At 40.1% G+C, this 18,642-nt stretch overlaps 1 protein-coding gene across 14 annotated transcripts in view; it reads right to left on the reverse strand.

Annotated features, from left to right (window-relative positions):
* PRR14L (proline rich 14 like) overlaps window positions 1-18,642 on the reverse strand; it is a 55,739-nt gene that overhangs the window by 5,773 nt on the left and 31,324 nt on the right. For 11 of the 14 annotated variants that reach the window (XM_025474639.3, XM_025474641.3, XM_025474640.3 and 8 more), the window contains 4 exons: window positions 12,957-18,147; window positions 8,991-9,062; window positions 8,161-8,332; window positions 7,491-7,597 (listed from right to left, as the gene is read on the reverse strand). In XM_025474639.3, the coding sequence (XP_025330424.1) occupies window positions 7,491-7,597; window positions 8,161-8,332; window positions 8,991-9,062; window positions 12,957-18,147 (5,542 nt within the window). Of the gene's footprint in view, window positions 1-5,690; window positions 6,165-7,490; window positions 7,598-8,160; window positions 8,333-8,990; window positions 9,063-12,956; window positions 18,148-18,642 lie in introns of those variants that run through there. The other 3 variants (XM_049101852.1, XM_035706215.2, XM_035706214.2) reach the window with 2 other exon arrangements.

Consider the following 18,642-nt stretch of genomic DNA (forward strand, 5'->3'; position numbering starts at 1 on the left):
TGGTGATAGTAAATATATAATATATATTTTATATATTATATAATATATAAATGGCTTGGTGAAGAAACCAAGCCATTTGACCTGTGGCTTCCCCAGGCTAGACTTTTTTGATTACACCCACATAGTATCATTTAACTTGTTCCTCTGACTCAAACATTTAGGAAATTCTATTGGTTTTTCCTACAGATTGACAATTAGGTATAGAGGCATAATCAGATTTAGGTGTTTTGATAGGAAGATTTTTAGATGATGGTGTATACTTTCATCATGAGGATACCTGTCTTCCTGTAATATTAAAAGCCACTGAAGAACGCTGACTATATTTATTACTCCTTTAGGGTCATACATGGTAATAGTCTATAACTCCTTAGGTAGAATTCTTCTAAATTGAACCTTCATGCTCATGAATTACTTGGTAATCCTGAGGTACAATTTGCACAGGAAAAACAGATCATGCTTGTTTTTTTCCCTTTACTTACTGATTTCGAAAGTTAATTAATTGGTTCTCTAATCTCATCCAAATATGACCAATGCATTGTTTTAAAAGTGTCATTATAAACTATTGTATTTAAACATATTTCTTGTGCTTCAATCTACTGCCGTTATTATTCCTTTTGATGCTCTGTTTCATCTGTGGCCAGTGAGAGTTCCAAATTGGTTCCTGAGTCTAGTAGTCTTTGAGAGCTTTAGCACTTTCTGGTAAGACAAGATGTTCTATATTCAGCTTTTTTTTTTTTTTTTTTTTTAAGATTTTATTTATTTATTTATTTAAGAAAGAGATAGAACAGAGGGAAAGAAACTAAAATACGATGCCAGAGTTAACTGACATGCTCTGGGATGCCTAGGTGGCTCAGCGGTTGAATGTCTGCCTTCAGCCCAGGGCGTGATCCTAGAGTCCCAGGATTGAGTCCCACATGGCGCTCCCTGCATGGAGCCTGCTTCTCTCTCTGCCTATGTCTCTGCCTCTCTGTGTCTCTCATGAATAAATAAACAAAATCTTTAAAAAAAAATTTTTTTTTTAAACTGACATGCTCTGCAGACTTTATCTGAATGAGACAGGCTTAAGAAGTGAGACAGAAACTTTGTGGTGATTTGCTCTTTTATAATAGTTAATATAAAAGTTATGCTCTCTGAAAATAAGTTTCTACTGAGATAAGTGTGGTGACCTGGGATCCCTGGGTGGCGCAGTGGTTTAGCGCCTGCCTTTGGCCCAGGGCGTGATCCTGGAGACCTGGGATCGAATCCCACGTCGGGCTCCCAGTGCATGGAGCCTGCTTCTGTCTCTCCTTCTCTCTCTCTCTGTGTGACTATCATAAATAAATAAAAATTAAAAAAAAAAAAAGTGTGGTGACCTGAAGCTATTATCTTCCACGTAGTAGCAAAAATGAATAAACAACAAATAAATTGAATATACTCATAAACGAATAAATAAAGAGGTGAATTTTATGCTCTATGAACCAAGACTCCTCAAAGACTGATTAAAGGTTTACAGCAGGAAATGTACAAAATGAGTAGGGATACCAGGATGGCTAAGTTGGTTAAGCGTCTGATTCTTGATTTCTGCTCAGGTCATCATCTCAGGGTTGTGAACTCAAGCCCCACATTGGGCTCCATGCTCAGCAGAGTCTGCTTGTTCCTCTCCCTCTTTAATATTCTCTTGTCAATTTGTAGAACCCTGGTGTGTTCGTGTGCATGCACATGTGTGTATGTATGTAAATCAGCCTTTTGAGATAGGAGTTTGTGGTTTCTTAAAATTTTACTGTTTTTCAGCTTTATTGGCATAAAACTGACAAAACTCTAAGATATTTAAGTGCACATCTTGAGGATCTGTTACACATATACACTGTGAAAGGACTCCTCCTGTCTGGTCAATTATAATTTTTTTAAGTATTTATTTCACATAAAGGATGAATGGTAGAAGGAGAGGGAGAGAATCTTAAAATCCCTGCTGAGCATGGAGCTGGACATGGGGCTCAATCTCAGGACCCCAAGATCATGACCTGACCCAAAATCAGGAGTCGGATGCTTAACCAACTGAGCCACCCAAGTACCCCCAAGTTGTGTTTTGACTTTGTTTATGGTGTCTTTCTTTTTTCTAGCAGAAGTACTAGATTTTTATGAAATATATTTTCAGACTTTCATCTTACGGCAATGGATTTTGTATTCTAGTTAGCCACTCCAGTTAGAAATTTCCTATGGGCAGGGGCATCTGGCTGGCTCAGTCAGTGAAGCATGCAACTCTTGATCTTAGAGTCATGAGTTCAAGCTCCATGTTGAGGGCAGAGTTTACAAAAAAAAAAAGTTCCTATGGTTTCCTCAACTATTTCTTTTTTTTTTTTTTTAAGATTTTATTTATTTATTCATCAGAGACAGAGAGAGAGAGAGAGAGAGAGAGAGAGAGAGAGAGAAAGAGAGAGAGGCAGAGGCAGAGGGAGAAGCAGGCTCCATGCAGGGAGCCCTACATGAGACTCAACTCCGAGTTTCCAGGATCACGCCCTGGGCTGAAGGTGGCGCTAAACCACTGAGCCAACTGGGCTGCCCTCCTCAACTATTTCTATGGTCTGATTTGTTTCCACCTAATTCTGATTTATTTGGAATTTCTTCTGGTAAAAGGCCTAAAATACAGATCCAACTTTCATTACTCTCATTTTTTGTTTTGTTAAAGATTTTATTTTTACATAATCTTTACATCTAACACAGGGCTTGAACTTACAACCCCCAAGTTCAGAGATCAAGAGTCACATGATCTATCCACTAAGCCAGCCAGGCGGCCCCCAATTTTCTCACTCTTAAAATGGTTACCCAGTTGCCCCAACAGCTCTTTACTGACTAGTCCATCTTTTTATCATTGATTGGAGGGGACACCTTTGTCACACACTAAATTTCCCTATGTATTTGTGTCTATTTCTGGCCTTTCTCTTTTACTTTACCAATTTGTATGTTTATGCTCTGGTACTACACTTTTCTATTTATTGAGACTTTACAATATACTGTAGTATCTCTTAGGATTAGTACCTCTCTTATTTCACTCCTTTTCTGAATTTTTCCCCCATCATTGGTGCAGGTTTGTTGGGATGTTAAGGAGAGGGCTAAGCCTAGCTATGTGGACAGAGCATGCAGTCCCTCAGTGCTCTGGCAACCCTAGCCTGGTGATCATGTTACATGTTTCCTGACATACATGGCACTCCAGGCCATCCTTGTATCCCAGCTTCCTAAGGACTGTTTCCTGTGGCCCTCCTGAAAGAAATACCACATGCTCCAGGCCTTACATCCACAGTAGCACCCCCACTCCCTTGCCTGCCTATCTCAGCTCGTCTGCACCAAAGTGGTTGCTATTTCCTGCTTGCCTAGCTCTAGCCTTTGCAACCCAGCCATCCAATGGGTTGCAATCATACCCTTTCCAACAAAGTCTAAATGCCAACCTAGGGAAGTGGCCGCCCTTCCAAGTTTGTCCTTCCTTGAGTATTTTCCCTCAGTCTTAGGGTACCCTTCAAAATTCTCTATACATCATGTTACTCTCTTATTATAATTTAACATTTTATATTAAAGTTCCCCTACTTAAAATACTGTGTAGTTTGTCTCCTGATTGTATCAACAGACACATGAACCCCCAAGACCTAAATAAGGTTGCTATTAAATACCCTAGACCAGGGCAGCCCGGGTGGCTCAGCGGTTTAGCGCAGCCTTCAGCCCAGGGCCTGATCCTGGAGACACAGGATCGAGTCCCACGTCGGGCTCCCTGAACAGAGCCTGCTTCTCCCTCTGCCTATGTCTCTGCCTCTCTCTCTCTGTGTCTGTCATGAATAAATAAATAAAATCTTAAAAAAAAAATAAAGGGCAGCCCCGGTGGCATAGCGGTTTAGCGCAGCCTGCAGCCCAGGGCGTGATCCTGGAGACCGGGGATCGAGTCCCACATCAGGCTCCCTGCATGGGGCCTGCTTCTCCCTCTGCCTGTGTCTCTGCCTCTCTCTCTCTCTCTCTCTCTCGCTCTGTGTCTCTCATGAATAAATAAAAAATAAAATCTAAAAAAAACAAAAAAATAAAAAATAAAAATAAAATAAAAAAATAAAAAAATAAATACCCTAGACCAGTGGTATTCACATTAGTGTACCAGAAGACATGCCACAGAGTACAAGAACACCCAGTTTTAGCAGAATCAATCTCCCAATCTTTAATTTCCTAAGTCATATGTTTGAGAAGCATCCTTAAATGTTCATGCAGATTTCTCCATTCCCACAAATTCTTGCAAAGCAGCACTTATCCATCCTGAATGCCACTTCAGTATATGAATCACATCACTGATCTTGCTGAGCCCTCTTCAGTAATTAATGAAATCACAGTAAACTTGTATTGGACTGGTCTTTCCCCATTACATACAGTTCCATTAAGAGAGGAGTGGCTTTAGAAATAGGGTACTTTGGCTGGTGTCCGAATATTCAGATTTCAGATATGCTGCAGAGTGGGTTTGTCAGGATGACTGTCTCATTTATTTCCTGATTGTAATCAAACAATGCTTCCTTAAGAAGGAGGTCCTACCTATGAAAGAGACTTTGAATACCAACATAGTATCTTCATGTATTTAACTGTACCCAATGTTTCTTCCAAACTATTCTCAATTTTCATTGATAGTCTGTTATCACTTAGAAAGTTCCACTCAAAAGTCAATTCTTTTTTAAAAAATAGAACTGAGGGGCACCTGGGTGGCTTAGTGGTTGAGCGTCTGCCTCCAGCTTAGGGCATGATCCTGGGGTCCTGGGATGGAGTCCCACATCGGGCTCCCTGTGAGAAGCCTGCTTCTCCCTCTGCCTATGTCTCTGCCTCTCTCCCTGTGTCTCTCATGAATAAATAAATAAAATCTTAAAAAAAAAAAAAAGAATTGAAATGTTTACTAGAACTATCAAACATTTGAAGATAAAGTGTGCAAAACCCACAGACAACAATTTTAAGTAATTTCCTCCAGTTAGGGAATAAACTTTTATTTATTTATTTTTAAAGATTTATTTATTTATTCATGAGAGACAGAGAGAGAGCGAGGCACAGATCCAGGCAGAGAGAATAAGCAGGTTCCATGCAGGGAGCCTCACATGGGACTGGATCCCAGGTCTCCAGGATCACACCGTAGGCCGAAGGCGGTGTTAAACCGCTGAGCCACCTGGGCTGCCCAGGAATAAACTTTTAACAAATCACATAAAGAAATACTTAATCCAATTATTTAATCCTCATCTTACTTTGGTTTATAAAATGTTATAACTTCTCCTGTTAACAGCAAAAATTACATGATATTGCCATGCAAATTGGTTTCATAATACATCTGTATCTACATTAAACATTGAAGCAATTCTAAGATTTACATACATTACTAGATTTATTGGATTTTTTGCATGACTCTTAATTGTTCCTAAAAGTCCAATAACATTGTTTCATTCCTGTATGCATACACATTTACTGAAGTATTATCATGATTTCTACCATACTTCTCCCTTCCTAGTTTATTATTCTAGCTACACATTACATTGGTTTATTACAAATCCAATAATGAGAAACAGCATTACCATGTTGTTTTAATAAAGCAGTATTAAAATAAATTAATATTTGTTACATATGATTTTATTTTTTAATAAAGGAGGTTTTACTTATTTATTTTTAAGATTTTATTTATTTATTTATTCATGAGAGACAAGAGAAAGAGAGAGAGGCAGAGACCCAGGCAGAGGGAGAAGCAGGCTCCATGCAGGGAGCCCGACGTGGGACTCGATCCTGGGACTCCAGGATCAAACCCTGGGCTGAAGGCAGCGCCAAACCGCTGAGCCACCCGGGCTGCCCAGATCAGCATACAAATTATTGGGCATCTGACACTTACTGGTCAGATCTTGTTGGTATGTTGCTCATACAATGAGATACTCACTGCTTCAATGCCTGGTAACAGAACTTATGTAAGTCAACACTTTTCTTTTCTTTTTTTTTTCAAGATTTTATTTATTTATCCATATAGACACAGAGAGAGAGAGAGAGAGGCAGAGGCACAGGCAGAGGGAGAAGCAGGCTCCATGCAGGGAGCCCGACGTGGGACTCGATCCAGGGTCCCCAGGATCAAACCCCGGGCTGCAGGCGGGGCTAAACCGCTGCGCCACAGGGGCTCCCAGTCAACACTTTTCAATCCTTTGCTTTAAAAAAAAATTAGGTGACAATCATTAAGTATAATTTGATATAACAGACCACTCTGTGCTTTTTTTGGCATATTACTTGAAAAAAGTTCAAATGATTGAATGTCATTACTATATTAAAACTCTACTCCCAAGTACTTACTTATATTAAAAACGTTTTTTAGAACTTTTATCTACATATATATGCAAGATAGAATACATTTAATTCTGAATCCTATTTCATTCTAGCAATAAGTACCATTCAACCTAGGATATCTGAAGTATTTAAAAATTTCTCTTGTAAAGACATACGGTAGGATGATCAATAAAAGAATTTATATTTTTAATACCTTAGTATAAAAATATACTAAGACAAAAATTATGTGGGAAAATGGAATGTCAATTATGATCATAGTAATAGGTAATTAAGGCTCTTGTGTTGTGTGAAGCAATGTAATACACATTTTTTCCTCAACTGGACTGTACAGCAATCTTAAGTGTTGGGAATTCTTACTACACTTTACAGACATGCTCTTGAGGCTCAAAAATGTTCAATAACTTACCCTGGGTCTACTTTAGGGTCTACTATTAGGCTTCTATTTGCCAATGAGAAATGAAGGAATGAAATCCACCACAAGAAAACATAACTCTGGAGATCTGGATACTTTTTTATAAAATGTTTCTATTTTTATAGGGCGTCTGTGTAATATATAGTACACCAAATACATAATTTGGTAACTTGATTTTTCTTTCCACTTCCCTTTATAAGGTTAGTAATTATCTAACCTTATAAAAAATAAATGTTTAGAAACCAAGTTTTTAAAGGCCATGATATAGACCATAGCACGGATTGGGCATTTTCCTTAAAAGAAAAAAAAAAAAAAGCTTCTTCCCCTCATGACATTTATGTCCCTTGTCAATTCTGCACGCAGAATGCTGTAAGCATGGGCTATGGGGTTGGGTAAAACCTGTGTGAGACAGAAACCACCTGACATGACCAATGCCATGGCCTACCATGGGTGTCTTAACCACTGGGCCTCAGCAACCTCATCTAAACCTAAGGCTGACAATGGTGCTGACCTCCCAGCACCATTGGGAGACGAAAAGACTATGTACGCAAAGGGACAGCACAATATCTGGCATAGTAAGTTTGATTAAAGTGATTGAGAATGCATCACAATATCCCTGGCATGTAAATCTCTGGTCACATTACCAATTAATTCTTTTGGATAAATTCCTAGAACTATAATAAATAGCTCAGAATATATGACCATTTAAAAGGTCATTATATTCTACCAAATGATTTTCCAAAAAAGCGACCCTATGTGTATTTGAGAAGGAGCTCACCTTTTGGGTCGAGGAAGGCCCATGGGGGTAAGGTTAGGGTCTGGCTTAGGAATGGTTTTCCGGATACGAATCTGTGAGACTTTCTTTGGCCTCTTCTCTGGCTCAGCCTATTTTTAAGGGTTAAGAAGAAAGATGGTAAAGTTATAAGACATTTTAAATACATAAAGTTCCTTGTCTTAACATGCTAAGATTGTGCTTTCTCAGCTTATAGATGACTCTAATGTGTAGTTTATGACAAAGTTCTACATATTCCTGCTGACAGCAACCATTCCCTTTATATTATTAGAAGAGAATCGTACATTCAACTCAGATAGTGAGATTAGTAATATGAAAGCTGTCTCTGTTGGAGACAGAGATTGCAAAATTGAAAAATACCATTGTTCACTCATCTTTGAATGCATGAAGCAGATCTTTGGTCCAACTCTCTAAATAATATTAAATGCTATCATCATGAAAAAAGGATCTAGAAAACAATGTAGATTATGAGACCCAGAGTAGCTTTCAGTGGCCAAGTAGAAAAACTCCTGCCTTGGCAATCTCCAGCACTCAACTAAAGCTAAGGTGATAAGCAAAGACACTCAGGGGCCTGTGTGCACCCATCATGTGATCTGTGGTCCTCAATGGACACTTCTAGTGCTGCCCCAACTCTATACCAGCACTTTACATTTACCTTCTTCTGTTCTGGAGGGCTGCTCTGTGGATGGGGGCATGCTGCTGCCACACTATCCAGCTCATCAAATTCAGGAACCTGGAACTCGGAGGCTGAAAGCAGGAGCTTGCTGACAGCTGAATCTGCTACCAAGCAAGACTTTGGTACCAAGGCAGGGAATGGAGGCTCCAGTCTAGCACCATGGAAAGAAAAACAGAGAAAGAAAATATGATACAGGTTTCACTTTCTACCTTGGCACATCCAACTTCTTAATATTAGACTAAGGTTGAAGATCTTCCCTTTTCCTAGCAATGACATTTCAAGTCAATCTGTTCTCTGGTTACTTCTGGACACAGCCTGTGTCTATATACGAAAATTACAAGGATGTGGTCAATGCATTTCTCATTGGTGTAGAGCAATTTTATAAAGAAAAATGTAAAAAGGTACAGACTTTTGGAAGGAAAAGGCATTTAGTAAAATGAACAAATGGACTGCTCAGATGAGATCAATCCCATTAAGGCAATGAAGCTGGCTCTATGAGCAAGAAATAGCTTGAGAGGGAACCGGTGGTACAATGAGCTGGCTAGTGATTTTGATTTTTTTTCAATAAATGATATTGATTACACATCCTTAGTTGCTACTTAGAATAAAACACATCTGAATCTTGGATCAGGTTTAGAAGGAGAACAAAGTGTCATAATCATGCTGTCCTTGACCCATGCCATCCGATAACATGCCCGCTCAGGTGCTGTGTTTGCTTGTACATTCATTCTTTTTCCACGCGTGCGCGCGCGCACACACACACACACACACTGCAAGCCCTTATGTTCCAGGTGCTGCTGGAGACTTACCTCATCTGATTGCCACTGGTGTTGTAAGTAGCTTCCAGGCCTGGAAGAGGCACATATGGTAACATGGTGTGGCTGAAGGGAAGCAAAAGTACGAAAGCAATAGGTTAGGGCAATGGACAATGGGAAAGTTTTGATGCCACTGCAGGTACTCAAAGGTTTTAATACCATTGATGGCACATGATATTCGATTAGACCTTAGAAAGACAAGAAATGTCAGTCACTCAGAAAGAAGAACTTCGCCTCACACAATCACAGAATTACATTTATGTGCCCGTCACTGGAATGGAGAGAGGCTGATGGGAAGCTTATTTTCTAATATGTAGAGAAAGTAGACAAATAAAGAGAGGATAGTAAAAGAAAGGAGGAGAACAGGGCAGCATGGGCTGCTCAGCGGTTTAGCGCCGCCTTCAGCCCAGCGCCTGATCCTGAAAACCGGGATCGAGTCCCATGTCAGGCTCCCTGCATAGAGCCTGCTTCTCACTCTGCCTGTGTCTCTGCCTCTCTCTCTCTCTCTCTCTCTGTATCTCACAAATAAATAAATAAAATCTTAAAAAAAAAAAAAGAGGGGAACAAGAATGATTTTGAGTCTTATATCTTCTAATCAGGTTGCTGAATATAAAAAAAACTTACATATAAAAAATCTTGCATTATTCATTTCTATGTTAATGCCATTAAAATAATATCTAATTTCCATACCCTTAGAGAAGACTATGAAGAAACCTTATTTCCTTTACAGCCAAGTTCCACATAAAACATGGTTATGGGGGCATCTGGGTGGCTCAGCATGTTGAGCGTCTGCCTTGGCTCAGGTTGTGATCCCAGGGTCCTGGGAACAAATACCACATCGAGCACCACATCAAGCTCCCTGCTCAGCAGGGATCCTACTTCTCCCTCTTCCTCTCCAGCACCCCCTGCTTGTGCTATCTCACACTCTATCAAATAAATAAATAAATAAATAAAAATAAATAAATAAATAAAAACATGGTTATATAGGAAAAAAACCATTATCAGGGTTAGCACCTTTATAATTAAGCTTTTATTTTTATAGATGATGGAATGGTATTCATCACTTATAGATACATCAATATGATAGTGGAGAGCTTTTTGTGCCTCTTAAAGTAAAACCCTATCAGTTTCTACTGAATTTGGAACACAGTACAGGCTTAATTAGTGAGGCATATATACAAGAACCATAATACAATCCATCTCCTCTTATAAGTAGATTTGCTCAATGTCTAGAAAACATAGGTAATTCAGATTTTTAGAATGCTTAGCACTAACTCAGGATTCCCTGATGGGAACTCAAAGGAAAAAGGCAGGGTATATATTCCTGAAAAGGATTTGACCAAATCAGAAATCAAGGAGACCCTGATTAGCTGAACACTAATCTGATCTGGGTTAGAAAAACCCATGTGCCTCAGGCTCATCATCTATAAAAACAGCAAAAAAGAGGCCCATTCAACCTATATTAGAGACTGCTGAAGGTTCAAATAAGAAAACCCTTTGGGAGTGTCTGCTTGCCTCAGTCAGAAGTACAGGCAACTCTTGATCTTGGGGTCATGAGTTCAAGCCCTACATTAAGTGTGGATTAAATAAAATAAAAAAAAAATAAAACTTAAAAAAAAATCCTATGGAAACAATAAATTAACATTTGTTAAGTCCTGCTTTCTTGGGCTACCCAAAATTTATCATGCTTAATATTTCTAAGTATGTTTAGAAAAAGATCAAACTTCTAAACTCAAAGCCAAGGTGTATGATGTTAAGGCACTTCTAGAGCTAACGAGAAGGAAATATTCCTCAAAGTGCCCCCCCTCTGACATTCCACTTGAATTAAAATAAATAAAATAAAATGTTGGACATAGGAAGGAAAGGAGAGAAAAAATATTCTACTCTAGGAAACAGCAGTTAGGAGAGAAAAGTTCTGGATGGAGAAAAAAGGCCAAAAAGCCACACATCTTCAGAGGGTAAAGAATGAGCCTATATTCTAACCTCAGGCATGAATACAGGGTAGAGAAGGTAACACGATTTAAAGTGTCTGCATGTCAGACACTGAGCAAAGTGTGATTATGAGATTATAGAGGCATACTGACAAATTAGACAAAATAAAAGCAGTATACGACCATTCAAAACAATTTCACTAATTGCAGTGTATTTTTTGTAGCTGCATTGTAAGAATATCTATTACCTAACTATAGGACAAGTACTTATAAGGCATTCATCTTTCAATTTCAATCAGCCACATTCAGGTTCTGGGGTGTTTTTCTGAAACCTTTTTTATTTAGTTTTCTGCTAAGATGCTCAGGGAACTTTGTAGTATGCACAAGAGTTTTAGTGACACAGAATGATTCTGGATAAGAGATTGTACAGTTACACAAAGAACAAGGTCTCTCTCAGGCTATTTGTAATTTTAAGGCTTTGCTGGTGTTGAATTTTTAAACTGTAGCAATGATGAGGGCCAATTAAAGTTTTTTAGTTTCTGCTTTTTTGTTTATCAAATTCTTTTTCCTTTTATTTCTAATAAGGAGGTAAAATGAAAGGTGCCTAGGTGGCTCAGTCAGTTAAGTGGTCCATTCTCTATCTTGGCTCAGGTCATGACCTTAGGGTTGTGGAATCCAGCCCCATGTGGGTACCGTGCTCAGTGGGGAGTCTGCTTGAGATTCTCTTTCCAACTCCCCTTGCCTCTCCTCCTGTTCTCTCTAATAAATAAGTCTTTTTTTTTTTAAAGATTTTATTTTTTTATTCATGAGAGATAGAGACAGAGAGAGAGAGAGAGAGAGGCAGAGACACAGGCAGAGAGAGAGAAGCAGGCTCCATGCAGGGAGCCCAATATGGAACTCGATCCTGGGACTCCAGGATCATGCCCTGGGCCAAAAGCAGGAGCTAAACCGCTGAGCCACCCAGGCGTCCCAATAATGAAGTCTTAAAAAAAAAAAAAAAAAGGTAAAATGATATTGGTGAAATTATTTTTATGTTTTAAAAGATTTTATCTATCTATCTATCTATCTATCTATCTATCTATCTATCTGAGACAGAGAGAGAGAGAGAGAGAGAGAGGCAGAGACACAGGCAGAGGGAGAAGCAGGCCAGGCTCCATGCAGGGAGCCTGACGTGGAACTCGATCCCGGGTCTCCAGGAGCAGGCCCTGGGGTGAAGGTGGCGCTAAACCACTGAGCCACCTGGGCTGCCCTCGGTGAAATTATTTTTAACTATTCTAAGTGGTCAAACCACTCTTCTCCAGTTCACTTAAAATTCTAGCAACTGTACAACTATAGTATGTAAATGTCAATTTTTAAAAGATTTTTATTTATTCATGAGACATACAGAGAGACATACAGAGAGACATTCAGAGACATACAGAGGCTCTCCTACAGGGAGCCTGATGCTGGACTCAATCCCAGGACTCCAGGATCACGACCTGAGCCGAAGGCAGATGCTCAACCACTGAGCCACCCAGGCGCCCCTAAATGTCAATCTTTGAAGCCTCTCTGCTCCAGAGAGAAATCCAGAGGTTCATGAAGTAGATTTGGTGATACCTACATAATTGTTTATTTACTTAAGTATTTAAGTATCTTTTATACATCAAACACCAAATTAGATGCTGACTGTGTAATATTTTGTCAATAAGTTATAGTTACAAGCCATTGTTTGTCACTGTAAGTCTTTAACATGTAATGGTGTTTGTTTTTTACAAGGCGGGGACAAGGGTAGAAAAGAGATTTGAAAGATTTGACAGTTTGCAGAAGAATGACACGGATACAACAAAAAAATGGTAAAAATACAGAGGTAGATTCTGCAGGAAAATTAAAGAGGTCTACACTTAAGACTTATGGCTATATTTTCTCAGCAGAGATTTAAGGTAAACAGAAAACGCAGACACAAAATCTCTAAAGAGCCTTGCATTCCAGTCCTCAACTCTCCCCAGAGGTTGAAGCAAACATGGGACATTTGAAAAGAAGATGGATTTACCTGCTTATGGTGCTTAGAGCTGGCTGCCGCTTGCTGTGAGCGGAATGAAGAGTAGAGATTTCGAAGGGGCAGGCAGAAGGCCCATGCTGGCTCCAAATGGATAGCACTCGGCCCACCGAGTAGGGAAGAGAACAGAAGACCTTGTCTGCTATGGAGGCTGGAGATCTTAACCCTTTTAAGCCCTGTGTAAACTGGGTCATGAAGAACCTCTGCATGGTAGGCATGTGACTGGAGAAGTTCCGTTTTTTTGTCCAGATTCGGTAACATCCAGGAGAACAAAGTGCTAGAAGTGTGTGAAGGCCAAGGACAGAGCAGCCTGCTCTGGTCTGAACTATGGCAGTGCCTCCATAGTCCTGAAGAGGACCTGAAGGCTGTGAAGGAGCCTGGGCACCTGCCTGACCACGGAGGCCAGTATCTTCCCTGAATGTGGCCATCCCAGGGCAACCGTGAGACAAGAAGAAAGAAAAGGTCCACTTGGGAGGCTGAGACAGGCACCTGGGGGCCTCTCCTAAGGCGAGCCTGGCTGGAGCACAGTGCTCAGGAAAAGTCCTCGGAGACTCGGTCATGCACTCAGATCCCGATTTCATGTGAAAAGATACCGGGAAAATTTCAGAACCAAACAGCAGTGACGGCACCTTGTTGCTCAAATCTATGAAGCTCATTTTGATGGCTTCAAGCGAATAAAGTGTCAAGGGCTTACTGTTAAGCCTCTTGTCCCATCCACTAGCTGCCAAATATGGATTCAGCTGCATTAGATTGTATGAAAATCCATCCAGAAGTCTTTTGTATCTGTGCTGCTTATAGCTTTTAGTCACTGGAAGAAGTTCAGAGGAACACCGCCGATATCTTAGTTTCTGGGTCTTTGTGGCTGGGACCAGTTTGGAGGCAAGAATGGACAGCTTGTTGAGTAAGGCTGATTCTTTGGTAGGCTTCCTAACATTCAGGCTCCTCAAGGGATGGCACAGAGACGCCTTCTGCTTTGGTATGTGGCTCAATAAGCTTCTGGTTGGTACTGTTTCGGGTTCCAACTGTGCGGGTGCAGGCACAGCACGTGAACTGAGAAACCTGTGTGCTTTTGTGGGGATGGTTTCAGAGGAACTCTTTAAAATGGCCGAACTCCTGATTTTACTTATTTTTTTCCCCAGGTTGACTTGCTCCTGACAGGAAACTTTCTTACATGTTCGATGGGGCTGCTTCTTTAAGGGAAGCACTCTCTTCTGATGTGAAATGTTTCCAAAGGCACCATGTATTTCATCACACCCAGCACAGTTGGGGTCTTGTGCTTTCTGAGGGGCACCATGAAGGTAAGGACCTGTGCACGACTCCATGTCCTTTTTAAATGGACGACACAAGCTTCCCTCCTCTGGATCTTCCAACTTCTGAAACTGTGCAGTAGTACCACCCTTGGCCAGCTTTGCTAGGGGGATTTCCTTCATCATGGTAGACTCACTTTTGCAATGCTTAGCTTGGTTCTTCTCTTGCAACTCATCTGACAACATATGAGATGAGGTGCATTGTTTTGGTGTCTTGTGTGCTTCTTTTTGATGTATATGTTCTTCATTCTGCAACATGTAGTCCAAAGCCCCCTGCCTTTGCTGCTCTGCAACATCACCAAGCATCCTCTGGGATTTCAAGTGGGTCTGAGAAATCTCTCTTCCTTTGTTACCATGACCACCAGCTTCTCTGGTAATCATCTCCTCAGACTCTTCCATGACAGTTAAATGACCCAGGGGTCCCCTCTGATGTTCTTCAGTTTTTTCGCCTTTCAACTTAGTTTCTGTTTCCACTGTCAGAGGCAAATTTTGCACACCGATGTCTATTCTGACTTCTTCATTAGAATTACTCCCATCCCCTGGTGCTCCTTCCTTCGTCTCAAGCAGGACTGTGCGGTGCTCTATGCTTTCACAAAGCATTTCTTCTGGTTTATAAATATTTTCCAGGTCAGTTTCCTCACTATTAACATTCCTTTCTGAATTTTTGTGAGAAGACAGATACAAAGGCATTATCTCAGTGGTTTGCAGGCTCCCTGTGGAAATAGGGTTCTCATCTGGGCATTGAGAAGGCAGTAACTGTTTCAAGGAAATTCCAAAGGTATTTTCCTCCTTGTCAAACTCAGAATTTATTTCTGGTCTTGATCCTTCAATCGTTCCTTGTGTTTCTCTACGGGATGCTTCTTTAAGTTGCTTTTTATGATGAATATAATCTAAGGATACATTTACTCTATCCAATGTTCTTAAATTTAGTTCATGATCTGCAATAGACTCTATGTCATGCGCACAAGAGTCTGGACACACTTCCATTTCACAATCTTTTAATGACCTGTATACTTTCTCTTCACATGATTTTTTAATTTCCAGAGGCTCCCCTTTAGAGGAAGCAGCATCTGGAAAATCTGAGTCCTGGCCAATCATTCTGATAAATGCAGCATTTAGTTCTCCTCTTTGAGATTGAGTACTCACTGAGGTTTCCTGTAATGTCAGTCTGTCTTGCCTTGTACCACTGTCAAGAATACTAGATGCTCTTAAGTCCAACACACCTTCTGGAGACATATTACTACAATTTGTGTAGATGATGTCTACCATGCCATCTGTGGATGCCTCACAACCAGAAGTACATTCAGAGTCTCCTTTCAAATAGCCTTTCTTTGAACTACCACTGGACAATGGGTTGTTCCTGTCTGAACCAACTAGCAGTTCATTTTGGTTGTGGCTTATCTCTCTGTTAAGTTCTGTGACAGTCTCTCTTTTGTCACCACCTAGTATCTCCTTAGCTGGTTTATCTTCACTTCTGCATTCATCTGGTCTGTTTTGGTTAACCTGGCAGTCAAGGACTTCATCTGCTTTCTGATCAAGAGTTTCAAATGCTTGGCTCAAGTTTTTGAAACTGGGAAACATAATACTAGGAGACTGGTCCAACAATTTTTCAGGGCTTGGAATGTTTGCAAATAAGTTTAGTTCTGGTGTGGCACAGTCAGAGACATTATACTTGCAAAACACAGTCTCTTTAGGTACGTCCTGTTCCTTTCCTTCTAGCCTTTCCTCACTGAGCTGGGTGTGATTGGTGGTGGGAATGGTCTTGTCAGAAGCTTCACCATTTAACACGTCTGCTGCCATTTCGTTTCTCATCTTATTTTCTGGGAGGCTGCCTCTAGTTTCTCCCCTAGCAAGTTCACTGTCCTCCAATGTGTAACTCACTTTATGGGTGCTACTTTCTGTGGAGTCTTCTCTTCCTTGGGAATGGCGATTGCTGTGCTGAAATGCATCTTCACACGTAGTCATCAAAGAGTTCTCAACGTTTGGGATGATTCTGCTGGACTCAAAAGTAGCACAAGCAGAACACATGCTCTTTTCTTGTGCATTTTTACTTACATAATGACAGCTAGAGAGAACCTGAGATTGAGCACTTTGACATTCCATAGCAGAGACCTCTTGAAGCAAGCCTGCTGCTTCTTTCTTACTTGAGAGAAGTCTGGAATGTAGATCTACTATTCCAGAATCAGCCATTTCTTTCTTTGTTTCTAGGCTTCCTGTTTTGATGTTTAAGGTAGGGTTGCTTGAAGAGGCACCACAGGTTTTGTCACCTGATGGAGAGATGTCTTTCATTTTTGTCTTCATGGAAATGGTTTGGGTATCAGCAATGACATCTACTCCATCCTCTAATGGAGGGTGATGGCTCTGTTGGGAATCCTCGCTTGTTGCTAAAGGCATCTCTTTATTAGCTGGCAACTTCACGTGGTCTTGAGAATTAAGGGGCACTTGATTTAAAACACATTCACTTTCTATTTTGTTTACAACCAGTTCATTGGTGCAAGGAAGTTCATTCATCTCATAGGCAATGTTCCGTTCACCTAAATGTGAACTATCATCCTGGGCAGTCTGTATAGCTTGTTCTAACTCAGGTTTATAATCAAATTCTAGGGATGGTGGTAACTGAGCAACATCTTTCTTGGGTTTTGATACCTCATTCATAAGACTTATCTGGTCCTCATGCATTAAACTCACAAGGGATTTTCTTTCAGTCGGAAATTCATTGTGTAAAACTTCATTTAACTGGGTGTCATCTTCTAGATTTCTCTTGGAGCAGAATGAATTAGAGTCTTTACTATAAATCTTTTCAGTTACCATATTGGGCTCTATAGTGGTTGTCTGTTCTGGCTCTTCAATCTGCATTGAGGAGGAAAAACTGCTCTCTTCAGTGTGTCTGCCTGAATGGCTCATACCAGTAGAAGTTTCTCTATGGTCCTCATGGTTTGTCAAACCACCCTGAATGTCTAACGTGTTTTTCAGATCATTTTTTTTAAACATTACTTCTGTGGCTTCAGTGAACAATTGGGGCATTGAAGAACTAGAGCTGTCTGTATGGATACTGCCTTGAATGCAACAGTTACTATGGATATTCTCTTTGGAGGAGGCAACAGTCTCTTTTTCACCAGAACGATGACCACTAGCATCCTCTCTTGGTTGCCTGGCATTACCAAGAAAGAGTTCTCCTCTTTCACTCCTGCGGTTCAAAAACTGCTCATTTTCTTTTCTAGTAGCTATGTTCTTGCTTTGATCATCCCCATCAAAACAGGAATTGTCTGTCTTCTCAGCAGATCCCTTCAGCAAGCCATCACCTTCAAAACCACATGTTTCTAAGGATGGTGTTCTGGATTCTGGACCAGACAAACTTGATGAGAAATAGGAAATGTCAGAGTTTTCTTCTAAGGGTTCTATAACAATTACATTTCTTGTGGCTTTGGGACTGCCATGGGCAGAAATGTGTTTTTCATTATGGTGGCTGTGAATCTGTTGGTGATTGTCATCTGCTTCACAGACAAGGTTTAACTTACACACCTCTTCCTTCCCATTGTCCACTTTGGAAATGGCACTGCTCCCTGGTAACAATGACAACCAAGAAGGACAAGTTTTTAATTCTTCACATTCTTTTTCTTTAGAAGTTGCTTCTGTTATTCCAGGGTCCACAAAGGTTAAAGGCTCTAGGGAAACTAATGTGCTGGTTTCTGAAACCTCACCACTGGTCATGATTTTGTCTATCTCTGGGTATTCGCTGAACCCAGATGAGAGATCTTTACTCACATTGCCATTCTTGTGTCCTTCATTATAATCCGTCTTAGTCCCATTGACCTTCATACCTTGTACTTCTTCAGTAGATTTTAGCAGAGTTCCAGTTGTAAGTTGTACATTTTCTTCTGCCCAAAAGAAATAAATCCAAATTAGTACACAATCATAAAAAAAAACCCATGTGCTACACTTTAATGAATTTAATCATGTGACGAACAGCAACAAAAAAGAACCAACTCAAAAAGCGAATTGCAACTTAAAAGTAAGTGCACTGTACCATTGGTTTTGTTCTTTTATACAAAACATGATACCTCTGAACTAAAGTGTAATTGGTACAAACAGCTAATTTTGAACAACTGCCTTTCTTTAAGTGTTACCTACTTAAATGTACTTACTTAACTGGACAATTGAATATGGAGATATACATGTAATCCAGGGTCTTAAGAAGCTTCCATTGTAAAACATTAATAAAACAGACCCACAATACAACCCTTATAAGTTAGTCATAAATAAGTTATCTCTTTAAAAAGAACAATTTTACACAAAACCTATATAAAAGAGATAAATGTGTACGGTGAATATTAGTTTTGAAACAAATTACTTGTAGTAACTACTTCCCTAAA

Source organism: Canis lupus, chromosome 26 (assembly GCF_003254725.2).
Source record: "Canis lupus dingo isolate Sandy chromosome 26, ASM325472v2, whole genome shotgun sequence".
In the NCBI taxonomy this organism is placed as follows: Eukaryota; Metazoa; Chordata; class Mammalia; order Carnivora; family Canidae; genus Canis; species Canis lupus.